Source organism: Rattus rattus, chromosome 9, assembly GCF_011064425.1.
Source record: "Rattus rattus isolate New Zealand chromosome 9, Rrattus_CSIRO_v1, whole genome shotgun sequence".
NCBI lineage: Eukaryota > Metazoa > Chordata > Mammalia > Rodentia > Muridae > Rattus > Rattus rattus.
Window position 1 is genome coordinate 32,530,309 of NC_046162.1, and position 27,954 is coordinate 32,558,262.

At 43.2% G+C, this 27,954-nt stretch overlaps 1 protein-coding gene across 5 annotated transcripts in view; it reads left to right on the top strand.

Annotated features, from left to right (window-relative positions):
* Positions 1 to 27,164, top strand: part of Mapk9 (mitogen-activated protein kinase 9) — a 41,336-nt gene extending 14,172 nt beyond the window's left edge. For 2 of the 5 annotated variants that reach the window (XM_032914438.1, XM_032914440.1), the window contains exons 3-12: positions 2,485 to 2,614; positions 5,997 to 6,055; positions 8,105 to 8,243; positions 13,547 to 13,712; positions 14,697 to 14,768; positions 19,219 to 19,401; positions 20,770 to 20,894; positions 21,893 to 21,956; positions 22,847 to 22,915; positions 23,883 to 27,164. In XM_032914438.1, the coding sequence (XP_032770329.1) occupies positions 2,485 to 2,614; positions 5,997 to 6,055; positions 8,105 to 8,243; positions 13,547 to 13,712; positions 14,697 to 14,768; positions 19,219 to 19,401; positions 20,770 to 20,894; positions 21,893 to 21,956; positions 22,847 to 22,915; positions 23,883 to 24,025 (1,150 nt within the window). In that variant the 3' untranslated portion in view covers positions 24,026 to 27,164. Of the gene's footprint in view, positions 1 to 2,484; positions 2,615 to 5,996; positions 6,056 to 8,104; positions 8,244 to 13,546; positions 13,713 to 14,696; positions 14,769 to 15,114; positions 15,187 to 19,218; positions 19,402 to 20,769; positions 20,895 to 21,892; positions 21,957 to 22,846; positions 22,916 to 23,877 lie in introns of all 5 variants that reach the window. The other 3 variants (XM_032914437.1, XM_032914439.1, XM_032914441.1) reach the window with 2 other exon arrangements.
* Positions 27,165 to 27,954: the final 790 nt, after the last annotated feature.

Consider the following 27,954-nt stretch of genomic DNA (forward strand, 5'->3'; position numbering starts at 1 on the left):
TTGGCACACTGCTGACGGACACAGACACTGATGGACCCATGTTGGAAGAGAGTCTGGCCTTATCTACTGAGGAATCTATGCACTCCCACCTAGCTATCTGCACGTCTGAGAGGTGTGCTGGAAAGACTGGAGCTATGCACATGGATGTCGATGGCAGTCATTCTTGTCATTACTTGAAAAGTGAAATTAACAAGTTAGTGAGAACAGCAGTGACAATCACACAAAGGAATATAATAGCAATGACAGAGTAAATTCTAGTACTCAGATTTGTGGGTGAATCATAAATACAGTGTTGAGTGGCAAGTCACAGGAAAAAATGAGAGTTATGTGTAACATGTTGAGTTTGTGAAAGCAAGAACATGACTGTCTTAGAGCCAGAAGTTAGGCCAGGGTTGGTGGTGCAGACCTTTAATCCCATCACTTGGGAAGCACTAAAGCTGGAGAGCAGTAGAACAGTGGCCTTAATGTTCTGTGAGAAAATCGATTTTCAGCTTAAAGGACAGACATCAAAGATGAAAGCAGAGTAAGATCATTTAGTTGTCTGGGGACATTCCTTAAGGAAACACTCCAACAATGAAGACAACACAAGAGCACGTAATACAAGAAGTCAGTCAAATATAAGAGACCAGAAGCAGGACGAGTTCTGTGAACAGGCTTTGCGATGTCTTCAAAAAAGGATGGATCGGTCTAAGCATAGGTGTCTGAGTGGGAGGACATGGTACTGATGGTGGGCTTTGGAAGACGTCTCTAAGAAAAAGATGTTTATTGGAACCTTGTGGAAGGAAGTACAGAAAGAGGTGTGGTCTACATAGAAACAAAGGGAGAGTGGTCAAGCACTTGATAGGCTGGAAGGATGGAGAGCCCATCTGCCTCCATGTAGCAGACACTCTAATTGTGTGTGTGTGTGTGTGTGTGTGTGTGTGTGTGTGTGTGTGTGTGTGTGTGTGTGTGTGTGTGTGATCGGCAGTAAAGATTGTGTGGCCTTTAGGAAATGAAGTATAGTTCCAGCTGTGCAACTAGTGATATTTACTGAGCACACGCACTTTCCTGTTATAGACAGCTGGGGACGGGGGAGGGGGGACAGCACAGAGGCTTAGCTGTCAGCTTAGAACGGAGATGCTAACAAGCATGACTGTTTAAGACAAAGGATTGGAGGAAGAGGGAGAAGGATAAAGAGATAGAAGAGAGCAAGGAGAGCGTAATAGTCACCTTATGCTGTTGGGGAAGAGCAAGGTAAAGTGCATTAACCCACTTACAAAGGGAACCCTGAAGTACCATCAGAACAAGGCTGTGAGGGATGGGAGGGGCCAAGTAAGAACCCTTGAACTCAGTCAAAAAGAAAGGTGACTCTAAGAAATACATACAAGTGTACACATGCACACAGATTCATTAATGGTTTATTTCACAATAGATTTTTATACCATATGTTCATATGAGTAGTAAATTTGCCTTTGAGCATGTGGGCTCGCCTATGACTTGTATATATGCATATCCATAAACATATAATAAATGCAGTGGTTTTCCTAAGCCAGTTCCACAATGGACAGTCTTTACGTTAAAAATAGGTCTAATTAAGTTAGAGTTATTGAGCAGAAAGAATTAACAGAAAGGAGTAAAGATAAACAGTATTGCAAATAGAATAAACTTAGAAGCGGGGTTTAATGTGATGCCTGGGCTCCCAGGCTGTGTGTAGCAGTCCTGAGCCCCTGTTGAGCCCTCAGAAGACCTCTGCCTGACGACACTGTGTACTGCTAGCTGAAAACCCTAAAACATGTGACCGTGCCTCTCACCCTTCCATATCTAGTCTCTGAGAAAAATGAAGACTGGATTCCATGAAGGGATGTGAGGCCTGGAAACTGGAGCTTTAGATCTTAGCCTTACTATAAAAGGACGCATGACTTCCTGCAGGATTTTATATATAGCAAGTGCTTACATTGGGATTTTGTATCTTGGGAATTTACCATGAGCTGAGACTTTGGCTTCTGTTTCCTTTCAGATTCTTTGGCCTGGGAAAACAGAATCAGTCAAAACTTAGATTTATTAAATTCCTTCCATGAGCTCAACCATGACATCTCCATGATACTCCAAAATATACTGAAATTTTAATCAGTGATAACAAGGACGTTTTTAATTTCTTCATGTGTTTAAAATGAAAAATTTCATACCTTGACCTGTGTTTTGTGCTTTGGATTAAATTACCTGGTTCTGAACCTGCTAATCTTAGCTAACTGAAAATTGTAAGTAGGAAGAATTGCTGAATTCCACTCCAGCTGTAGCCAAAAAGCATGATGTCTCTGGGGAGGGGTTAGTCCGTCCATCCAGCTCTGCCACTTCTCTTCCCGTATGCATAAGCTTGACTGGGGAATACCAGAACATTTCTCCTTGTCTTGTTTTTCTCTTTGAAAGACAATGCATCAAATATTTCTCCATTGCTATTTTCAAAAGCCATTGTAATAGGCTGTTTATTATATTTCCTAATTATAGTGCTGCTTTTGATACAGTTCTTGGAATAAATGTTGCTGTCAAGAAGCTAAGTCGTCCTTTTCAGAACCAAACGCATGCAAAGAGAGCCTACCGTGAACTCGTCCTCCTAAAGTGTGTCAATCATAAAAATGTAAGTTACTGGTACTCCTGTGTGCTTTGGTTTTAGTGGTGTGATCAGATTGAAGATTAACTGATGATGAGAGAAATTATAAAAAGATTAAATTTTTTTCATAAAATTAAAAAATATTCTTTATTACATCTAGTTATTGGGAGTTAGTAGTGGGGGATGGCACTGTTCACTGTGGAGTTAAGAAGACAATCTTCCAGATCAGCCTAACCTTCACACTAACCCCAGCCCAACCACTAACAACTAACCTTAATCCTAATCCTAATCCTAACCCTAACCCTGAAAACAATCTGCCAGAATCACCCTAACCCTAACAGTAACCCCTAACCTTGACCCTGACCCTAACCTCTAACCCCTAACCCTAACCCTATTACCTAACACTGTGACCCTGACCATAATTGGCTCTCTTTAGGGGAGAGATTCCATGTGGGACTCTGGGATCCAACTCAGGTCAGCCATCAGCAGGCTTTGTGACAGTGCCTTTACCCACCTGACCCTCTTCTCAGCCCCTGAAGAGAACGGTTCATGACATCTTTCTCCAGCTTTAGATGAGTGGAGACTATTTAAGATTATACTAAACTGTTTGTGTTCCCCTTTGTTTCCACATGTGTGCCAGACCTTTCTATATGGTGACATTGAGTATGCCACTAAGATCAGTTGACTCTTTTGTCACTTTTTTTTTTTTTTTTAATTTGAGGGGAAGCTGGGGATTGAATCCAAGGTCTTATGTACACAAGGCAAGTTCTCTGCCACTGCACCATATCCCTCACCTCCGTTTGGGTTTGTGTTTTGGATTGGTTTTAATTTATTCAATGTATATTTTATTTTACTCTTCAATTTTGTCAGTTTATAAAAATAAATGTTTATTATTTTTAAAAATTCAGGTAATGTAACTTAGAAAGTGAAAATCCCTGGGCCCTTCAGCCTCAGTCACTAGTGTGGGCATTGTAGTGAGCATGCTTGTTTATGTAAATTCACATATTTATAAGTAAGAACAATTACTCTATTACTCCCTTTTCATCCCAAGAGGAATGTTGGTAAGTTTCATATACTTTAATGGACACAGCCATAATACATTTTTAAATGGTTGTATATACAGATATACAATAATTTAGTTAATAAATTGTGCTGGTTGGTTTTTGGTCATCTTGACACAAGCTCGTGTCATCTGATAAAAGGGAACTCCAGTTGAGAAAATGCCTTCATCAGATTGGCCTATAGGCAAGTCTGTGGTTGATGTGGGAGGGCCAGGGCTCCTAGACTGTATTTAAAAAGCAAGATGAGCAAGCCATAAGCTGTGCTTCTGCATGGCCTCTGCTTCGGTTCCTGCCTCCAGGTTCCTTACCTGGGTTTCTGTCCTGACTCCCTTCTTGATAGACTGTAAGCTGTAAGCAAATAAGCCTGTCTTCCCCAGGTGTGGCTTCAGTGTTTTATAGCAGCCATGGAAAGCAAACGAAGATACAAATAGTTTTGTTGGGTGGATTATTTCCAGTTTTGTTTTTTCTGTTAGAAGCCATGGTGTAATGGGTACCCTCATTCATAAAACTTGTTAGGTTATCGCTGGTCAAATGATAAGCATAACCTGGTTTGTATATATGCTGACAAGCTGATGTCAAGGCATACTATCAGCTTATACTTTGGTGGAAAGATTCTGAGGGCACATCTTTACATTCACCAGCACTATGTAATACTGGTATTCTTTTTGCCAATCTGATATATGATAAATAATCTTATTTTAATTTGTGAGGTTGAATTTCTTTTCATATGTTTCTGTTCATATGCAATCATTTTTCTATCCTTAACACATTTCAGTGTTCAATCCAATGTATCAATCATACATGCGTGTGTGTGTGCATATATGTGTGTTCAAATTTGTACGTGTGTGGACATGCCTGTGTGTGCAGGTCTGAATGCACATGTGGAGGCCAGAGATGATGTCAGGTGTCTTCCTGAATTACTCTCCATCTTATATATTGAGGCAAGATGTCTCCCTTGAACCAGAACTTGCTAATTTGACTAGTCTACCTAGCCAGCTTGCTCTAGTGATCCCCTGTCTCCATCTTCCGAGTCCTGAAAATACAGGTGGCCCACCATTCCCATTGACGTTTATGTGGTGCTGGGAGTCTGAACTCAAGTCTTCACTGTGCCCCAACTATTTATTTACTTTATGGGAAATTTGCTTTTCATGATTGTGGCTCTATTTTCTCTTACACTGTTTGGTGTCTTTTTAAATTCATTTGTAGGTGGTATTAAATATTAAAGTTATTAACCCTTTTCATTTTGTGATTTTGCTATGTAGCCCAGGCTAACATTGAACTCTGAGGCTGGCCTTAAACTTGCAATTTCCTGCTTCAGCCTCGTAAGTGCTAAAGTGATAGAAATGCCACCCATGTCCAGCTTCAACTGTTTCCCCCCTTTTCCCATTTGATCTCATGTGTTGCTTTAATATGCTGATTTTTTGTTTAATTTTGGCTTTACTATAATGTAGTTAGATATCCTAGGTTTCCTATCATGTTAGGAATATTTTATTACACCAGAAAACAGAATGTTTGTCCACTTTCTTCTCTGCTTTACATTTTAGTTTTAGACTTTACCCACTTTGTTTCCCAAGACGGAAGGTGGATAGTTTCCCTTCCATTCTCGCTGGTTACTCCTTCTATCGTGTGAATAATTCCCCTTTCTCTTGTTCGTGTGAGATGATTGAGGGTGTGTACTTGAAATACGTGGTTCGTAAGCACAGAGGCCACAAGGAGCAAGCCATAAGGAGGTCAGCTGCTTAGCCTCGTAAGGGGATGTAAGGCCGTGAGGCCTAGTTGTCACCATAAAGTACAAGCTCAACCTTCCTATTTAGAAACTTTTCAGAAAGGTGCATATAGTATTTAAGTTTCTACAGTTAGCATAGTACTTTTTAAAAAAGATTTATTTATTTGTTATGTATACAGCGTTTTACTTGTTTGTATACTGTAGGCCAGAAGAGGGTACCAGATCTCATTAGATGTTTGTGAGCCACCATGTGGTTGCTGGGCATTGAACTCAGGATGGCTGGAAGAGCAGTCAGTGCTCTTAATCTCTGAGCCATCACTCCAGCCCCCAACATAATACTTTAATTACTGCTTCTCTAACCATTATTTTTATCTTCTTACATATATTTAAATTCCACAGTAATGATTTAAGTTACTAGGGGCTCATGAGTGATCTATTAAAAGCACATCTGAATTGGTTGTTAAATTTTCAATCCTGTGCCCTAGAACACTTTGGTGACAACCATAGTAATGATAAATATTGAATTCTGCAATTATTTTTCTATTTTTAAACATTTCAGTGTTCAATCCAATTTTTATAATCAATCTGGCATACTAACATATAATTAATTTTCTCTTTTCAGATAATTAGCTTGTTAAATGTGTTCACACCACAGAAAACGCTAGAAGAATTCCAAGATGTGTAAGTATCTTTTGCATCAGATTGAAAATTTAGAAACTTAGTGATTTATATTTAGGAAACATAGGCCACTTGTAAGCTCGAGACCCCAGGGTACCACCAGTGCCAAAGACCAAGGATGCAGCAGTGTAGCATTCAATCTGAGGCTGTTAGGCTGAGGACTCAGAGCTGTGGTAGAAGTCTTAGCACTGTGACGCCGGAACCCAGGAAAGACTGTTAAAGCTCCCGGAGAAGAGCCTCCTTCCTTTTCTACTCTTCCTCGTTCGGGATCTTGCTCTATGCCTTCATACTTTGTGCATTCATACTCAGAATAATTACTGCCCAAAATGCCCTCCAAAACACACCTCACATAGGGCTTTCTAGTCAAGTTGCTGTCTACAATTCATCATCACAGGGAAGATGGAGGAGAGACCACAGTGAGGCAGTAGCATGAGGAGAAAGGCTTGGGGGTGGGGAGAGGTTTGTTTAGAGCATGGTTGGTATGCACTGCTACCCAGAGGCCAGGGTGGCTGGGCGTGGGGGTCGGGGTGGAATCACACAGTGGGAAGGGTGGCTTAGGAAAGTAGCATGCACTTAGGAAAGGAAGCCAGAGTGAGATTTCCCACAGTGCAGTGAACTCACCTGACATATTTTAAAAGAACAATTGTTTTTCTTGGGCTGAGAATCCACTGAGAGGTAGGGACAAAAAAGGCCTAGTTAGCATGGGGAGGCAACCATAGCAGTTCATATGAGAGGTCCAAGTGGGTAATGGGAAAGGCTTGAGGTTGGACACCAATGCTGTCTGAGGGCCCTAGGATCTGCTGATAGATGTGAGAGAGAAATCCAAAGCCACACATGAAGGCTCTCAGCTGAGATATGGAGAACTATGAGAGGACCAGACTGGGGGTGCCAAGCAGGTAGACTCACAAGGAGCGTTTTAGACAAGAATTCAGAGTTCCTATCCAAGTGGAACAGTGAAGTGAGTAGAGAGGAAAGGACCTGGTATTCAGGAAGGAGGCCTGGATTAAAGGAATGGAAGAATAATCTATAAATGGCCATTCAAGGCACAGCAGCCTGGATGTCACCAAGGCAGTGGACACTGTGAGAGGAGAGCCAGGATCTGATTCCAGCCACTCCGACAAAAGGAAGCACTTAGACACCGAAAGCAGCCAAGTTCTAACAGTGGCCTTTGGGTCTCTGCAAATGTGGAAGTCATCAGTTTGGGCAGAGAATAGCATAGGCCAAGTCAGAATGTCATGACGAACAGTGGAGGAGAGGTAGAGATGTAAGCGCCTCTGTGGGATGTGGGGTTGGGGTGAGGGAGCTATGTTGTCACCGCGAGCCAAAAACCATGTGCTGGTTGATGGACCGTGAGCTTGAAAGCTGTATGTTCATCCTTAAAGGACAAGTTTCACCTAGGTGATGGTGGCACACACCTTTACTCCCAGCACTCAGGAGGCAGGGAGAGGGATCTCAGAGTTTGTGGCCAACTTGGTCTACAGAGAATTCCAGGACAGCCAGGGTTACACAGAGAAACCCTCTCTGAAAAAGTCAAAAAGAAAAAAAAACAAAAAAAAGTTCAGATAGATAACGAACCTGAGCAGAGAGTTCAGAGTTCCCATTACCCGCTCTGCAAACCCTCATCGGCAGCCCTGCCAGAGTCATGGATGCTAGAGATCAAGTGTCCACAGCAGCATGGGATACATGTTGAAAGGATGATCTAACAAATGATAGATAGGGAGGTCAGTGGATGGATAGACAGACAGATAGACACAGATAAAAAAGGAAAGTTTGTATGAGATTGTTTCCATGGTAAAAAAAAAAAATGTTTATAATGTGAGAGACAGAAAGGCATTGGGTAAGTTAGTTGTTTGTATGTTCTTGGGAAATTTTTACAGAGTCCTATTAAATATTTGATTCTTTTCAAGCTACTTTATTAAAAGTGCTTTTCCTTTAGGCATGCAATGTTTATATCCCATTAGTACTGTTTCATAACAATTGTGACCTAAGAATCATGAAGGGATGTTTAAAAATAACAGTAATGAGTGTGGCTGGTCTCTCTCGACTACTCAGGTACTTGGTTATGGAGTTAATGGACGCTAACTTATGTCAGGTTATTCATATGGAGCTGGACCACGAAAGAATGTCATACCTCCTCTACCAGATGCTTTGTGGCATTAAGCACCTGCATTCAGCTGGCATAATTCATAGGGTAAGTAATCACATAGTAACTTATTCTAAAAATAACCATCATCTGGTCACCGTCATCTAGTTACAAAAGAACTTAATGTTTTTATGGGTGAGAGAGTATGAGTGTTATGTGGTGTATGTGCGCGTGTGTGAGTGCACACTTATTCATGTGTGTTTAAAGGCCAGAGGAGGAGCCCAGGTGTTCACTTTTAGCCCTATTTCCTTGAGACAGGAGCTTGAACCGGAGGGAGGCTGGTGGCCAGCAAGCCCTAGTGATTCTCCTGCTTCCACCCCTCCAAAACCCATGGCCCTGGTTATCAGTTGCATGTGTAACTTAGCTTTTCACATGGCCACTGAAGGTTTGAACTCAGATCCTACTGCTTGTGCCCACTCACTGATCCATCTCCCCAGCCCCAAGAATGTATTTTTCTTTTTTGTTTTTTTGTTTTTGTTTTTGTTTGGTACTTTGAGAATCCAGGTTAAGCTGTGGAGTCAAACTGTGTATAAAACTCTGTTCAGATCAACTGTTTTGCCCAAGCCCCATGCACTTCAACCACAGAGGGTAGGGGCTACCCTACTGCAGAACAATCTTGGTTTTCTGGTTTAGCTTTTCAGTTTGTGGTAACTTTTTTCTTCTTTCTGTGTGGCCCTGGCTGTCCTGGAACTCACTCTATAGACCAGGCTGGCCTCAAACTGAGTGATCGTCCTGCCTATGCCACCTGAGGGCTGGGATTAAAGGTGTAGACCACCACTGCCTGGCCACTTTGCAGTAACTTAAAACTTAGAGAAAAATAGAAAAAAAGACAAGAACACCAAAATACCAATGACCCCCAAGTCAAACCATTGTTAATATTCTTGAAACTCCCTTTTTCATGAGCAAGGAAATTGGATTGGAGACAAGAGAAAACCAATGGTCAAGGAGCATAATGGTGTTGTCACTGTCAGACTTGAAATGCAAAGACTAAGGAAAGATAATGTGATTGACGTTCTGGCCTGGTTTCATAGGTTTTCAGGTTTTAAAAATCTGTACCACTGTATAAACAGAGCATCATGACAGAGTTTTAAAAATACCCAGTGCTGGAAGAATTCAGAGGCTAAGAGGAGTTGCTGCTCTTCCAGAGGCCCTGAGCTTGGTTCTCAGAACCCAGGTCAGACAGTTAACAACTGCCCACTCCAGAGGATCTGACACCCACTGCTGGCCTCCAAAGGTGCCCCACACCCACACATTGCTCCTCACACATATATATATATTACTAAATATAACTTTAAAAAATACTCAACATGTTACATGAGACAAAAGGCAGATTTCCCTGGGAACATTACAGCTTTCTCTGACTGCTTCCTTGCTGATTTTGCCTGGATTGTCTTCAGTTTTGCTTCAACAGTGAGAAGTTCCCTTCTGCAGGGAAGAACACTGAAATACAGTGAAGCCTGTTGATACAGGACACTTGGCAGGATTCTTTCTGATCAGTTAGGTGCCAAGAAAGGTTGGGTCTAGCACAAGCCACCGAACCAAAGCTTCCCAGGGTGTACCCCATTCCCATCCTCGAACAACTAAGATCTGACCCTCCCAACTGTGTCCAAAGGCCTGTGCTGGCTTTCCACAATCCATTCCAGTGTGCAACCCCATAGCCAAGTTGTTTTTCAGAGTGTAGCCTTTGCTGCCACCAAGTGGTCGTTACACGTAACAGACCTTCTGATGGCAAAGTTCACTTTTAACTAGTAACTAAGACTCCCCTAATGAGTCATTCTGTTTCTAACGTCCCCAGACGTCCTATAGCTGAAGCTCCTTAAGATACTGCATTGTCTGTCAACAATAGGATGCTTAGGCCTTTTAAAAGTGTCTATTTTATGTATGGGTGTTCTGTCTGCATTTATGTATGTGTACCACATACATGAATGGAGGCCAGGAAAAGGCATCAGGTCCCCTGGAACTAGAGTTCCAGATGGTTGTAAGCCACCATGTGAGTATTGGGAGCTGGAACAAGGTCCTCTGGAAGATCAGCCCTAACTTCTGAGCCACCTCTCCACCTCACCCCCTCTTCCCGAAGGCATTCTTAGTTGTCCTTCCTTCCTTCCTTCCTTCCTTCCTTCCTTCCTTCCTTCCTTCCTTCCATCCTTCCTTCCTTCCTTCCTTCCTTCCTTCCTTCCCCTTGTTCTTTTTAGACAGGAATTCTCTGTGTAGCTCTGACTGTCCTGGAACTCACTCTGTAGACCAGGCTGGTCTTGAACTCAGAAATCCACCTGCCTTTGCCTCCCAAGTGCTAGGACGAAAGGCATGTGCCACTGCCACCTCTTATTGTCTCCTAAATATATTGCTTTTTGTGTGGTGCAGAGAACAGAAACTAGGATGCTGTTCACATGAGGCAGGGTACCACTGAGCTGTGGTCATTGGCCCTATAATACACGTTTAATGAAATGTATGCTTTATGAAAATTTTCCAGATTTACAAGCTGTATTAATTTTTGAGGAGGAAATGTTTTCCTTTATTTGGAGCTAGAGGTGAGGGCAGGAGAATGTCCCCTAGTTTCTGGAAACTTCATGAGACTATGGCATATACTTGCCTTTGGTGGAATGTTTGGTCCTTTAGCCTAGGAACAACACTCCTGCCTACAAGCTGGTGAGATAGAACCCAAAGTAGTATATGTTTTGCTTAGCACAGTGTTTAGAATTCATGGTGGTCTGAGAAAATGTTGTGTGTCCACCTTGCTCCCTGACTAGAACCCCATCTTACCAGTTCCTTCTGGATCCCTTGCACACTCCTACCTCACACACTCACACCTGTGTCTACTTGGGAAAGGTATGAGCGTTATCATTGAGGAGATGTTCCAACAACCCACAGGTACATCAAACTGGGTGACAGGCCTCTGAGTGAGGAGCCCAAGTTAGCCTCTGCCCCTCACATAGAGGTACACACCTTCAACTTTGCTGTTACGGTGACTTGTCACACCTGTAATGGGGAACACAGGGTGAGAAGGGTCATAATTTCAAGGACGGCTTGAGCCATATAGCAAGACTCTATGTCAAAGAAACAAAATGGCTTCACAATAAACAACAATTTTAATTATTCAAAAGTTTTAGAGTGAAAGAGGACAAAAGGTAAAGTTTTACCCCTTGCTCTTACCACTTTTACCTTACATAATTCACAAAATTGGGAAAAGTGAAAGCCTCCCTCAGCCCTGCAGCCGCCTGGAGACGCCCACAGGAGCAGTCTGCTGTGCCTCCTTCCAGCTGTGCACAGATGCTCCTGTGCTCACCTGTGCCAGTCGGCCACCTGCCTGCTGAGTGTCTGTCCTGAACAGTTTCCGGGTGGGAATCCTGTCCACAGAACCATGGAACTTGCTAAGCAAACGGTCGATTTGCATTTGTATTCATCAAGGATCAATAATTGCACTAATGTTTATGAAAGCTGTGTTCCCTCTTCTTGCTCCTATTCTTGTCTCCCTGTACAAACAAACTTTGAATTTAGTTTCGTTGTCTTGTTGTTTGTTTTGGTTTTTGGTTTTGCTTTTTTTTATGTGTGACAGGGATAAACTAGGTAAGCACTCCACCAGTGGGCTATGTCACCAGCCCGACTTTCAGTTCTTTCAGTGAGTTACTCTAGCATTCCTTTCTGTATCTCAGAGCAGTATGTTTAGATCTCATTGACCCCTGACTTATTCCTTGTCACAAACCCAGCCCTCATCCTCTGACTCTCTTCCCCTACCCTCCCACCTTAGTTACAATATGGCTATTTGGTCGGTGTTGTGATTTACATCCTCATAAACATGTGACAGCTTCTCACAGCTGTGCCGGTACCAAATCCGATTGCAGTTGCTGCTGCTCTGGTGTAGATGGTAAACAGAGCAGGTGGACTTCAGCTGGGGTTGTGGGGGAGGGTGGGAATCCATTCACAGGTGTGTGCAGTAGCTGGAGATAGTCTCTGTAGGTTTCCAGGTCTGTGTTAAATCTCCATCTTCACCCTAACCTGGGGGTTTGGATCAGACTCCATTTACTACCCAAGTGGAGGAGGTGTGGCGATGTTTAGGCTCTTCCAGCTCAGCATACACTGAGAACTTGTCACCTCAACTTGTCACTTGTTCCCGCTTTCCCACTGTGCAGCCACCTTTGTTACTGTTGAGCAAGGCCCAGGGAATCCAGACGGTAGACACTTGGCATCTTGGCATCCTCCTTCCCAGGACAGCTCTTCAGTCAGTGGTTCTGGATCTGGGATTTGAACGTGCAATTGTGGTGATTAAATCAGGGTCACACAGGCACATGTGTGTGCACACACCTAGCTTTTCGGTTCTTGCCTATTTTGAGTGTAGCTACTGGCCACCTCTATGGCTGCCATGTTGTAATAACCACCACCCTTTACAGGTCAGCTGTCATCATGTCTTCACTTGGTTTCTTGGTTTCTGTATTTTGGATGGTCCTCGAGATTTGAAGAGGCAAAGCACTGAAAGTCAGTCTTCAAGTCCAGAGATAGTCAAATGCTGACACTGTTTGTATTGTGAGGGCTGACTGGAGACAGTCCGTCAGTGTTGGGAGTGCTGAGCAACCTCAGTGACCGCTTTTCAGTTTTCCTTTGGCAGACATCACTGGGATGACCCTGGCACAGAGCGCCAGTGCGGACAGCCAGGGCTTTGTTTTATTATCCTGGCTGTCCAGCAGATGGCAGTAAATAGACAGCTGCTCCCCTCACCACAGCCTTTAGACAGGTATGGTTTGGAGCACGACTGCTTTCCTGTTCTCTAAGGCTCATCGACAGATGAAGGCTTTCACTGTTGACTGGTTTCCAAAGCTACATCTGTACTGCGTTTGTCTCTCTTAGAAGCAGTGCTGTTGTAGCTGTCCTTGCCTGTGCAGCTGTGCCACTGCCTACATGCTCAGGTCTGCTAGTGGTAAAGTGCCTCCTTACTCTGGGTTCTTCACCCATGGACTCAAGTATTTGGAAAGCAAACATTTCATCTGTGCTGATCACAGACACATTGTGTATGTGTGTAATTATCCCTGTACAATAGCATCATTTTAGGCACTATAATTATCTAGATATATGTTAGGCAGTCCCAGAGGTTGTGTGTGTAGATTATATGCAAATGCCATCTCATGTCATGTGAGAGACTTACAGGCTTTCAGATTTTGAGCAAGGAAGCAAGTGGTCGTGAGGCTACCTGACTTGTGTAGAGGCAGGGTCTCAGAATCCATGGTGCTATCTATCCTACCTGCCCTCCTTCCCATTCTATACACTTCAGTAGCTGCTCACCTCACAAACCATCATTGGTGTGAAACCGTGTAGTTAGCATGCTGTGATTCATATGAATATGTGAACAATTTTTTTTCTAGGATTTGAAGCCTAGCAACATTGTAGTAAAATCAGACTGTACTCTCAAGATCCTTGACTTTGGCCTGGCACGGACAGCCTGTACCAACTTTATGATGACTCCCTATGTGGTAACTCGCTACTATCGGGCTCCAGAAGTCATCCTTGGCATGGGCTACAAGGAGAATGGTAAGTAGAGTTAGGACTGCAGACACTAAACAGTAAAGTAGCATTCCCATCATCACTGGCCGGTCCTTCCTCAAGGACCATTGGAGACACAGTGTAAGCACTGTGCACCTACAGATGCCTGTAATCCACAGATAAGAACTCACTTATTTTGTCTTTTCATTCGTCAGGTTTTTTTTTGTTTTTTGTTTTGTTTTTTTCCAACTCTTGCTGGCCTGAAACTGCCATAGAGCTCTGCTAACCTCTGCCTACAAAATGCTGGAGTTAAAGGCATGTGTCACCATGCCGAACCTCCATGTTTGATCAGAGTATCATGCACTGGGACCTCTGTGCCTCTCTTGTGGGCATGCACACATCGTCCACAGCACTGGAACCTCTGTGCTCTCATTATCTTGGTTGCCAACACTGTGACTGGTTTTAAAAAAATCTTAATATGAGTGGAATAATGTACTGTGGTTTTTTCCGTGTAAAGTTGATTTTTTTTTAGATCAAAACTTTACTTATTCTAGCTGTGTCAACTAAATAAATGCTAAACCTTAGCTTTTAATGAATTCATGTGACTATTTGTGAAAGAACAGCAGAGGAGCTTTGCTAAAGTTTTCTGGAATGAGTTTGAGTATGAATTTTTGTACATATTTGTTGCCTGCTCTGAAAGGCACAGTGCCCTCCAGTAGCTGCCTGTGGTTAGCTCTCCCTTTCCTGTCTGAAGCACAGGACTTAGCCAGGCCCCATGCTCAACCCCACACTAGAGGTCAGTTACCACAGAGCCATGCTCAAGCAGGGGCTTACCCGGAGTCCAGCCCATACTAATAGGCTGCCACCTTTCTGATGTAGCGATTTAAAAAACAGTCATTCAAATGTGGTGTCCGGAGTTTATAGAAGTTCCACCCAATGAGTATGTGCTGGGGCTGCCCATGTCTGGGAGGTGGTTTAGAAACAGAGATGTAAGGCTCTCTGGCTGTTTTTTAATCACCTGATATTTGGTAGTGGACATCTGGTCTGTCGGGTGCATCATGGCAGAAATGGTCCTCCATAAAGTCCTGTTCCCAGGAAGAGACTGTATCCTTCACAGGGAGAGACCCAGGACTCGGCCCTGGAGGCTGGGGTGGGGGTGGGGATGTGGCCCTAAGAATTTCATGTTCATTAGCACTTTCTATGTCTGGTTTTTTGTTTGTTGCTTTTTTTAAGCTGTAAAGTATTGGATTCTTTGGCACTAGAACTACAGATTGCTGCAAACTGAAGGCTGAAGGAGAGGTCAGCAGTCATTCATACTGTGTAAAAAGTGTACCCTTAGCTAGCCACCGAGTTCCATGTCTGTGTGTCTAGTACACTGTTAGAAGCCCTTTTTCTCACTTTTGTTTTGTTCATGACACTTCATAATTTTATCATTTCATTTTATTTTCAGTTGATATCTGGTCAGTGGGTTGCATCATGGGAGAGCTGGTGAAAGGTTGTGTGATATTCCAAGGTACTGACCGTATCCTTCCCCAGAACCTTGACCCTGGCCATGATTTCCACGCCAAGGGCAGCATGATTGCGCCTCCTTACTGAACACTCAGAAGGAACTGTCGGGATGGGGACTGTGTTTTCAGGGGTCTTCTTTTTAAATTGGTGTCACAGACCAAGTGGTTCAGTTTTATACTTTCACGCAAATACCTGTTACAGTTTTGTTAATCTAAACCAGGTATATTAGCTCTTTTATCAGAAATAGCTAGATGTGTGAAATTATTATCTTTGTTAAATATATTCTGATATTTAAGTGGAAATACTATTTTACAAATTAGTTGATTCTGTTAATTAACTGGGAAAGGGGCAGTCTAAACTTAATAGGCTAACATGCATGTGTGATTTAAGTCATATATGATTCTGGTAATTATTGGTACGGTGTAAGAGCTGAGGCCGGCTATGCAGTTAAGTGAACAGATTGAGTGAAGCTTATATCAGAAGCAGTATATTATTACCCTCTCTCATTTGTTGCTTTGTTGACATTTTATAGACATTTCTAAAGACTCCAGACAGGCAGAAAGGTATCTGTGACACACTGGGGAAGGTAAATTTAAACACTAAAGATGACTCATACGGTGGTCAACAAGTCCACATCAGCAGGGAGGTTTTGTAAAGGGAGCAGACAGTCTTTAACACGCTTCTTCATGCTAACACGCTTCTTCATGCTAACACGCTTCTTCATGCTCTCCTTTTGTGTTCTAACCCCTTATATTCTCATTGGTCTTTGATTTTGTTTTTGTCATGAAAGCTTACAGTGTCCTTTGTCTGGTAGCAAACCCATGCTTCAAGAGAGAACAGGCTCTGTGGTCAGGGTTTGGAATGTATGTACTTCACAAAAAATGCTTTAATGTTTATAATTTCATGAAAACAACTTTCTTAAAATATGGATTCCTCACAGTATGAGCTTAGAATGTATATATTCTATTCTACTCATTCTTTCACATTTCCTTCTTAAGTTATAAAGTATGCAAAGTTAAATAGAGCATTTTATTTTGCTCTCATGATTTCTCTGTCTTTTTTTCTATAACTTTATGACCTTGGAGTTACTTGTACTAAGTTATAAATAAGGAAGGCTTTATTCCCTTAAATAAAGGGAAAGTTGAGGCATTCTGCAGCCAGAGACTTAGAAACACTCTGTGGACTTGTCACAAGGGGTCAAAATGATAGACTGTAATGTCAGTTAAGAATAATTTTGTAACATTTCTTGTTTACATCTTTTTGATTTATTAATAATTTTTCCAAAAAGTAAAAATAAATGAAAAATGTATGTACTTTTGCATACACTTTCATAATTTTAAATTAGAATTTAAAATACTTTATATATTAACATGTTACAGTAGCAATAGTTGATGTCTTATATATAAGGTCACAAAGGGCTTTAAAGTCACATGGAAGTTAATGTCCTTTTCTAAAGAAGTTTTGCTTACATTTTCAAAGATTAGATCAAAAAGTTGGCGATTTATAGAAAAGCTCCAGAAACCAAGTTGAGGTTCTCACAAGGTTTGCCTACGATGTTGGTAGAAAAGTAAGTGCTGTCCTCACTGTGGCTTGTGAGAAAGAAAACACTTGAGCCAGCCTACCAGAAGCCTAAGCTCAGACAGCGCCCATGGCAGCTGTGCGTCCAGAGAAACTCAGATCTCTCTGGGCTATGCTTCCTTTTTTTTTTTTTTTTTTTTTTTTTTTTTTTCGAGCTGGGGACCGAACTCAGGGCCTTGCGCTTGCTAGGCAAGTGCTCTACCACTGAGTTAAATCCCCAACCCCGCTTCCTATTTTTTAAAAAATGTAACCTGTGCTCTACCCACCCAGAAGGCCCACCATGCTTTCTCAGGTAAGCCCCACCTGCACTCCATGCCACTCTCTGTCTTCTATCAAAATGACGCTGTAGCACTAAGCTAGACATATATATGGAAGACCTACCCATTTATTTCTAGATACCTCATCCAAGTGATGGGGTAAAAGGCTCACTGCCAAGATGACTTGAGGGGAGATTTTCTGGGACAGTAGAAGTAGGAGACACAGCAGAAGCTGTGAGACACCTAGAAAGAGATGGCAGAGGCTCACGGCAGGCCAGTTGGTCTGATGGGAGGGTTGGGCCTGGAGTCTGCATCCGCTCAGAGAGCCTAACCTTCCAACAGCTTTGGATTAGGAGTGTCTCTGAAGTGTGAGAGTCAAAGCAAAGGTTTGGAATAATAAAAATGTGGAAATCATTGGTCTGTTGATTGCACTGAGACCTTGAGCTGGTACTAAGCACTGAAGAGATGAGCAAAGGCTTAAGACCAAGGGAAAGTGAACCTTGAGCTGGTACTAAGCACTGAAGAGATGAGCAAAGGCTTAAGACCAAGGGAAAGGAGGAAGGACTTGGAGTTAACCACTGGGTTTAGTGGGTGCCGCTGGCAGCCTTAATGGAAACTGTTCTCAAGACGACTGAGGAGGGAGGTCTGATGAGAGTGTTCCAGAGGGGTTGGGGATTTAGCTCAGTGGTAGAGCACTTGCCTAGCAAGCACAAGACCCTGGGTTTGGTCCTTAGCTTCCCCCCCTTCCCCCCCCCCAAAAAAAAAAAGAGAGTGTTCCAGAGAGAACAAGGGGCTAAGAATTAGAGATGCAGGCTTCAGAAAGCACGGGCTGGGAATGCCAAAGGAAAGTGCTTGCTGTTAACAGGGAAGAGCATCATGCTTGAGTGATAACAGAAGGTTCCGGTAGGGATCATGTTGGGGTTGGAACAGCAGGAAACAAGAAGAGACCATTGCCCTTCAGTAGGTGAGAGGGTGAGGGAGGTGGGCTTGGCTTTTAGCCAGCAGCCCAGATGGTTCCCAGTGGTAAGCAGCATGAGATGAGGGGGCGGGGCAGCACAGCACTTTTATGATTAGTCTTCACAGTGAGCAACAAGCATGAGGGAGAGGTGTTAAAGTATAAGGAGGATGCATGTGAGCCAGGTGTCCTATTTTGGCTAAGCTCTTAGATAAAATGTGTGCATCATTCTGATTTGGCAAAGTGAGTGAAGGAGAAGAGAAGGAGGAGGATTTGCTCAGGATTTGACTCTGAACCCATTTCCTGAGCAGGTCTTCCAAATTAGCACTCTGAAAGAACTGAGTTTGTGTGGCTGCCCCAGGTGCTTTCCTAGTGGTATAAATGCATATTCTGAGAAAGCCCGTGACATCTCAAGCTCCTGCTTAATGTGATTTCATAGCTTGCATTGTCTCGTGTACCTGTTTGCAGCTTCACTGTCACTTTCCACAGATACTGTCCCAGTCATCCTAAGTGTAACACGCACCCTGAGAGCTAGGTAAGGAGGCTGCTCTGAGGAGGACTGACTCCAGCACCTTGACTGGGTAGTACACGCTGGCAGTGAACCCCAGGTCATGTACTTCGAAAGGAAGAAAGAACACATTACTAGATGCTGAAGGGATGGGCTGGTGCCAAGAGAAACAGAATGGCCTCTGAAAGCATCATTGTCAAAGGCAGTTTCAGGAGGGAGTGTGGTCTGTGGGATAGGCCAGAACCCAGGCCCCTCCCCTCCCCTCTCCAGACTTCCCTTGGTCAGCCTGTCTCACAGGTTTGCTGCCCAGCTGGGAGAGAGGTCAGATTGATCTCGCAAGTTCTTCTCTCATTTAGAGACCTGTACATCTAAGGTAGCTTTAGTATGAACATTGATTTCAGTTTGTTTATGTGATATTTATTTATTTTGTGTTTAATCATTTATCTCATAGGTTGAATCATTTCTGTCATAATTTTATTTTGAATTATAATAGGAAAACAGATTATGTTGATTTAATGAACCATGATCATACTTTTTAAAGATGCAGAGTATAAGAGCTTTTATTAAGTGATTTAGAAACCCAAACCTTATTTAAGTATTGTCTCAAAATGTTTTTGCTGATCCTCTAGGGTAGCCTAGTTACTTACTTGTTCATAGGCATAAACAGTTTTTCTTTGCATGAGAGTATTGTATGTATTACGGCTCTGAAGCGCATTGTAGCTGTGTTTTCCTCAAGAGAATCCTTAGATATTGATCAATGGAATAAAGTTATTGAACAGCTAGGAACACCATCTGCAGAGTTCATGAAGAAACTTCAGCCAACTGTAAGGAATTATGTGGAAAACAGACCAAAGTACCCTGGAATCAAATTTGAAGAGCTCTTTCCAGATTGGATATTTCCGTCAGAATCCGAACGAGACAAAATAAAAAGTAAGGCATTCTTGTATCCTGCACTTGTTTCTCTAACACCTGAACCCTAAAGCCCATGTATGTTAAGAGGTGAAGTACTGGAAACCCTGAAATAGGGGCTCTTACAGTCTGATGTTCAAAGGCACCACAGAAGGAAAACTTTAAAGGCCAAGAGTCTTGACCTTGCTACAACAGTGCAGCCAAAGATCCAGATCAGTCTGCAAACCCTTAGGTTATAGGGTGGGAAAGTGCCTCGGGCAGACACACTTGCCCTGCAAGGGTGAGAACTTGAGTTTTCATCACCAGCATCACTCAGAAGGCACAAGCATGGCTGCCTGTGCCCGTAACCCACCCTCTGGGGCTGAGACCAGTGGATCCTGGAAGCTTGCTGACCAGCCAATCTAGGGGAACTGGGAGCTTCCAGTTCAGTGAGAGACTCTGTCATAGAGGAAGGAGGAGGAGAACAATAAAGCAGGACCACCAACTTCCCCCTCTAGCCTCAGAGTACATCTTACCCACACTCAAACATTCATGTGCATATACCACACATGTTCATGCATACACACACACACACACACTCTCTCTCACACACACACACACACACACACACACACAAAGACCCATATTGTAATGTCATCAATCCTAATTCAAAACCATTTCAAATATAAAGAACATTTCAGTAAGGATTCTAGACAGAAACTATTAAGTGTGGTCCAGTGGAAAAGGCCCTTGTTGCCCTTCTGTGTCCTTCCTAGAATGTGGACACCTGAGGAAAAACAATAGCTTTGCTGTCCTCTATGCCAGGGTGAGCGGCACCTTGGTCACAAAAGCCCCGACTTTTCCTTGGCTGTATATGTTGTGAATTTTTCATTGCTGAGACCTTACTGAGCATTCTGAATTAAAGTTAATTAGCTTCTTGGTTTTTTTTCTTACTAACCTCTAGATTAAAAACAAAAGCACTGTATACAGCTAGGCAAAGCAGTGGTGCCTGTGAAACTATACTCTGGGACTGTGTGTGTTACTCTGAAGGTTTTAAACTTGTTCTAATGTGACCCAAAGAACAATGCTCCTGCTACATGATGTCCACACTCCTGGCAGCACAATCTTCAGAGAGGTGCTTGCTGCCTACTGTGCTGTGGCTTCATAGTTTCAGGTCATCTGGATACTGGTCTGAGGCTACCTAGTACCCTCACCTCACATGCTAAAAGCCTGGTTTTAACAGTGGCCGTTGGACTTTTAAAGGTGTAAGCTGTGTTGATCTTGAACCTCTTACACATCTTCTGAAGTCAGCATGTCTCTTTACCCTCCATACTTTCTGTTTGATTCTTTATTGTGTGGTTCCTCTTTTCCACGGTAGCAATGTAATTGCATCATTTGTTTACATCCTAGCAAGTCAAGCCAGAGATCTGTTATCGAAAATGTTAGTGATTGATCCGGACAAGCGGATCTCTGTGGACGAAGCCTTGCGCCACCCGTATATTACTGTTTGGTATGACCCCGCTGAAGCAGAAGCGGTAAGTTCTCTTTGGAAAAAATGTCTGTGTAGAGGGCTCACTGTACAATCCAGGACCCACTGTCTTTGGGTCCTCTTTCCGTTGGCCCAGAATGGCTACATGAGGACAGCAGGTTGTTAGTTTTAGGGTCCTGACTTCAGCAGTAGAACAAGTGCTGTCCAAGGCCTAGGTCAGTAACCCTGGTGGCACTTGCTGCTGGGGCTGTAGCTACAGAATGCTCAGGAGTGTACTGTGGTGTATGCTGACCTTATATTGATAAGGCTGATGTGTAATAATAATTTATGAGGCACCTGCTTCATGCCTGGCACTGGGCTATGAGCTTTGCTTACATCTTATTCAGTCCCTCAAGTCAGAGAGCCTAAGCATCCTTCCCAAGAGACACATCAGCTCACATCTCCCCACCGCATCTGGGCATCTCATCCTTTAAGTGTTTCTTCATAGCATCCCTCGTGTGATGATCCTTAGCTATGAGGGAAATACACAGTGGGGAGTTTACTTCATGGCAGTGGTGGAACACTGTTGTGTCCTGGGTATAGATTTAACTGCCATTGTAACATTATGTTATATCAAAAGAATCAGATTTATGAACAGCCAAGTTATGGACTGTTCCATTCATGAGCTTGTGGCCTGTGCATGGGTGTCCTGTCATGAAGAATGTGAACTGGAAGTATCTTCTAAGAATGTACCACACCTCACTCAGCTTCCACACAGCTGACCCTCTGAGCTGCCTATTGTTACTAATTTTGTAACTTCACTTGGGCAATGTCTGCAGAACATTTTGAGGTCATGTGATTATTGAGATTTATTACTGATAGCTTGCTTTTGGTTAACTTTCTGTTATTGTCTTTTAAACTGATAAAATATATCATGCTTACAAGAAAAATCTAGAACATGTTAATTAAAATAAATCCATGAGTAGACTCGGGACATTCTAAGTAGTGTTATCTTCCCAGCATGGCCCATAAGTTTTGAGCTATCGACCTGACATATCATTTCAGCCACCACCTCAAATTTATGATGCCCAGTTGGAAGAAAGAGAGCATGCGATTGAAGAGTGGAAAGGTAAGAGTGGCTTGTTTAGATCCTTTCTTATGACGATCCCATAGTCCTACAGAGGACACTCCCATAGTCCACCACAACATGTTCCCATAACCCTCCAGAACACATTTTTTACTACTTATTCATACTAGCCTCTTTGGAAGGACCTTGAAACCCAGAAGCTCCAGTGTCCTCTCTTTCCACTTCCCAGCTGAGAATGACTGTGACACTAGCAATGTTAGAGTAGACTATGTATGGCATCATAATTTCCTTCAGGTGAAGCACAGGGACTTTCCGTGTGACTTCCATCATCACATACTGATGTGTGGCCTGGTCACACATCCTAAGTGTTTCACACTTCTTGATAGCATGGAAGTTTGGAGCAAACCCAATATACAGGCCACATATTCTTACACAGATCCCTGTCTAAGCAGATATGGGGGAGCCCAGATATGGCACACGTAATTGAATGTGTATATTAAACCATGTAGTTACGTATTTTAAAATCTAGTTTGGAGGAAATTGCCAAAAATAAGCAGGAAGGTAATACTAGCGCTTTAAGATGAGCCCCAGTCACAGTGAGTGAACTAAGATGGTCAACAAGAAGCAGACCCTGGAAGCTTCCATTATGACGCGGAAGCAGGTTACTAGTAACTAAGGGCCATAGTCAGTGCAGGTCAGCACTGATCAGACTTTCCAGATTGACATGCCAGTGGCCCACTCATGCACAGTCACCATGGCAACAGTCACAGTAGTATAAGCTTACAGTGTGCTGCTAGGGTGAGCCCCAGTAACATGTGGTAGCCAGAGGAAGTTGAGACATCCCAGGGCCTGGGGTGGCTCTTGGGATCTGGAGGCAGAGTTCGGCGCAGGGGAAATGACCTAAGCATCTCGACTTCTGTTTCTCTTTGAAGAACTAATTTACAAAGAAGTGATGGACTGGGAAGAAAGAAGCAAGAATGGGGTGAAAGACCAGCCTTCAGGTTGGTGATTGCTTTAATTTTGTTGTCTCATATTTCTTTACCTACTCAATGTTTATAAATGACAGTGATATATTAATGTCACTTGGCTATCTTTGTGTGACATTGTTACCTTCCTGCTTGCCCTGATGCTGGTGCAGTGGCTTTGCACTCATGTTTTATGCGGTGCCAGCCCTAAGCTGCATTTGAAGCGTCCCTGTTGTGACCTTGCTGTAGTCGTCGCCAGCTCTGTTTAGAGAGGAAGGGGTTGGATTTGAGGAGTGTTTGAAACGTGTTGCCCTCTTTGCTTGGATCCGTCCAGTTTATAAAAAAGGATGTCAGTGCAGACCTGAGATTCACGTGCTTTAGTTTTCTCAGCCACAGTAACACATGGGTAGTAGGAGGTAGGAGGGCTTTATTTACCTCCGAAATTAAAATAATGATTTCTTGACTCACTAGACAAAAATAAAATCTATAGCAGGCGCTAAAGTTATCTTTTGGGGTGTATATTTTAGAAAGTGTTTTTATCACAAAAGGTTCATTTGAATCCTGATGGTTTTTCCTACAGATGAGGTTTGTCCATTGTGGATGAAATGTTCATCACACTTGAATCCTTCTCAGGCCTAAGCCTCTTGTGGTAGTTGTAGGAAGAATTCATCCATTTTCCCTTAAGGTCTATTTGAAGTTAGCAGGTATATCTTTTAAGTCATCAACATGGTCATATGTGACCGCATACACATTGCCCGTGGTGCGGGCAGACAGAGCAGGGGACTATTGTAGGGAAAGCCCAAGACTGATTTCGAAACTGAACTAACAAAGGACTCCAGGAAAAATCCCAGAAGCTTAAAGTGTAGTTGAGCAGTCTTGGTTCTGTGGGTCATTAGGATCCGGAAACTGCCAAGCACAGAATGGAGAAGTAGCCTGAAGCCCCACGCCTGGCGTGCAGGATGCCGTGCCTCAGATTTTACTCCGTTTGGTTTTCTTAGCACAGATGCAGCAGTAAGCAGCAAGGCTACTCCTTCTCAGTCGTCATCCATCAATGACATCTCATCCATGTCCACTGAGCACACCCTGGCCTCAGACACAGACAGCAGTCTCGATGCCTCAACCGGACCCCTGGAAGGCTGCCGATGAAACCTCGCAGATGGCGCACTTGTCTGTGAAGGACTCTGGCTTCCATGGCCCTGAGCACATGGGAGCTGGTGGAACCAAATCAAGAAGCTCCATGTTCTGCATGTAAGAAACACGACGCCTTGCCCCCGCTCAGTTCCAGTAGGATTGCCTGCGTAGACTGTAACATGAGGCAGACTATGTCTGGAGAAAAAGTACAAACCACACTGTTAGAAATTTTGTTCAAGATCATTTCAGGTGAGCAATTAGAATAGCCGAGTTTCTTTTTCCAGTCGTGTGGTGTCCTTGGTGACAGATCATGTGTAACTGTGGGGACTCGTATGCATGTGACCACAAATGCTTGCTTGAACTTGCCCATGTAGCACTTTGGGAATCAGTATTTAAATGCCAAATAATCTTCCAGGTAGTTCTGCTTCTAGAATAATCTCTTAATCCTCTTTAGTAATTTGGTGTCTGTCCACAAAAAAATAGATTATGTGTATGAATTGGCCACCATCATATTATCATATTTTACCCACTTTTATGGTATGATTTATTCTATCTTTTGTATTTCAGAAGGAATATAATTAAATTTATTTAATAAATAAAACTACAGCTTTTCTTAAATTTGTGATGTTTTAGGCTGAGAATTACCACTGCTTTATATCGACACTCTGTGTCCTTTAAACTGCCCACTATGGGATACTTTACATACAGCTTTCTGCATGACAAAGTTCCAAGTTGTATTTCACTCTGCTTAACGACTTATGTCACCTTGAATACTGACCACACATTTCCTTTTTCTTGGTCCTCTGAACATGGATCTAGAATCCCTCACAGAACTTCACCTTCTTTATCACAAAGCACCCCATCTCAGTAGAATGAATCGGCAGATTCCTGAGCCCCACTGCCTAATGTAGAGCTGACTGGGTGGCTTCCCCAGAACGGTCATTGACCGGTGGGTGGGTGGGTGCCTCCTGCCCTGAGCCCACCCATCCTTTGCTCCCCTCTCTTTATTTAAGGTGAAAGGTGATTGGGTCTCATAGCCTTTCCTTTTGTAGCATTGCCTAACTTGTCTTTCTCACTGACAGAAGCCACCACGTCCAGCCAGAGCACATGGTCTCTTAGGAGACCGGGCTTACTTACCATGCCTGTTTGCTGCTGTCCTTTTCCATTTTGTGGAGGCATTTCCTTTTTCTAAGGGAATTCCTCAGATGTTCTAGAAACATTCAGAAGAACGCAGAAGGAATATTCTAGAGAATAGGGGTTCATTCTTGAATATTTTCTGATTTAAAACTGCTCACCTGAAATTGATACTTTCAGATCCTGATCTGTAAATTACTCGAGATTTGGTAAGATGCTGAGTTCTCTGTGTTGTTGCAGAATTGGAGTTGGGATGATCATACCTTGGCTACCTGCGCTCAGAGCATTTCCTTCTTGAGCTTATTTTGTTAACAATTCATATCTTGTGTTCAGTTACTTTGGGAGCTATGGAGTGTGTTATAGAAGGAAATTTGATAAGAACTTTTATGGAAAGTACCATCTAATACGTGATTCTGTCTGCACCAGTTGTATTCTAATGGTTGGTCTGATCATTGGAACCTTTAATGAACAATGTTAATCTGAAGTAAGGATTAGCTTTATATCACATGTGGACACTTTCAGTTACAAATGCTAGTGCGGGTGAGGGCAGAGACACCTGCCTATGGCTTCAGGTTATTGGGCCCTGGGAGCCTGAAGTTTCACAGTGCATAGGTCAGCGTCATACTGTGCTCTTCCCTCGGATGCACATTCTTGAAATGACTTCCCTGAAACTTAAGGAGGAAATACAGAAAGGCGCTGCATTATCTGCCCTACACTGTAAGGGGAGCATGCTGTGATAGAGGCTCGCCCTGGTCCCACAGACAGGAGGCAGCTGTGAGTGGATCCAGACGCCCTCAAAGAGTGGCTTTCTCCCCCCTTACTCTGCATATCTATCAACACTGTTATGGATGGAGCCTGTGCTGGTGTTGGACAGGGTCTCATGCCAAGACTCTCTCCATCAGGCAAGTGCACCTAGGACTGGCCACAGCGCCCCAAAGAAATACCTCACCCCAGTTTCAGGGTCCTCCCTCCTGAGCCTAGCTTTGCCAGGGTCCTGGGACAATGCGAATGGTTTTGAGCTGACCTCTGTAGGCAAATGCTGATGTTGGATAAAGAACTGAAAAATGTGCTCAACTTCTCATCTTTTCTATTTTATTTTTGTAATTTATATTGTACACACCCTGGAAGTCACTATTTTGGACATGTATTTTTATAAACCGGGTAACTAATGATTATCTGGAATTTGCACTAGGTTAGTTTTTGTTGTTGTTGGCTTAATTTTCAGCCAAAAGTGGAATGACTGCCCCTTCCAGTCTGAGTTTTCATTTCAAGCGCAGGCCTGGAGGGCAGACATGTCCAGCCAGGGTAGGAGCGCGGCCTCAGAACACGGGCTGCAGAGTGCCTCAAGCACTGGGCCTGCAGTCAGAACTGTGCTCTCATCTTTAGAACACAAAGGCCAGTCCCCGGTGTTAGAAAGAGAAAGCCCTCCATTGGCCCTTGTTGACAGCCAGGGCCTGCATCTAAAGTAAAAAGCCCAACACTGGTTTCATCTGGGCTGGGTGGTGTGTGAGTCTGTCTGCTATGACTCCTCTGATGCCTCATGCTGGTGGTAAGTACAGGTGTGACCTTTCAGATTGCGTATCTCAAAAGTAACATTGCCTAATGTTTTATAATAAAATATATCATGTGTTTTGATTGGTGGAAAAATAATACAAACTACATTTTAAAAGAGAAATGTACAGCATGTCCAATCCCTGTGTGTTTCAAAGTGACAATTGACTGACTGTATCTTTCCACATCACCATTTTGATTACAAACTTAACACGAATAGATGTTGAAGTGTCGTAATTTCAGACATTCAAAAGTGTTTTCAAACCCAAAGTTAGCAGTGCTGCTGTTCATTCTCTCACAGAGAAGCTCTTGCAAATCTCTGCACCTGTTTTCAAAACAATGACAGTTTCGACTTTAAGAAAATTGTACAATATGGTTGGAATATTGGTGACGTTGTATTCTCCCAGGATGTAACCAGGAGAACCCGCCAAGCTGTGTTTATGTATACGTCTAAAAGCCATTAATGGTGTGCGTGTGGTTTTGTGCCCGGGATGAGCTGTTCGCATTTCACTCGTTTCCAAGCACTGAGAATGTTTGAAACTTCAAACTACAGAGTAGTGAGCCTCAGGAGCTCCCTTTCTCTGCTAAGAGAACTGGGAACACTGGGTATAGTCGGCACCAGTCTCGTATTAAGGTCTAGACTGGGAAACTCTTCCCTTGAGCTGCCATCTCCCACCTCCACTGTAGACAGCTCCAAAATTGTCTCATTAATTGAAATGTTCTGTGTCGATGAGGTGACAGTTTGATGGGGTTTTGTTTTTTGTTTTTGTTTTTGTTTTTTTGTTTTTTTCGGAGCTGGGGACCGAACCCAGGGCCTTGCGCTTGCTAGGCAAGTGCTCTACCGCTGAGCTAAATCCCCAACCCCTTTGTTTTTTGTAGTAGGGCACTAATTAGAGGTAGCGTGTAGTCAGACCCTAAACAGGCTCCTGGAAATCCTCTGTCTGCTCCTGAGAATTTAAGTGTAAGGTCACCTTTGACAATAAGGTAGTAGTGTGGTACATTTTCATTGTTGTCATTCTGAATCGCCAGTCAGAGGCAGTAACAGTAATGGAGTGGTAGGGTGGTGAATCGCATCCCCATGCGGCTAAATCTCTCCATGATATGTAAGATCATATGTAACTATGTTACAACCACTAGTTAGGAGCTGGTCCCATCCTGTGCCTCAAAGTGTGGAACCATGTGCTCCTCCATGGTTTAAAGGCCCCGCTACGGCCGTTATGACAGAATGTTTCCTACTCAGTCCTCTGGCTTGGTGTCTC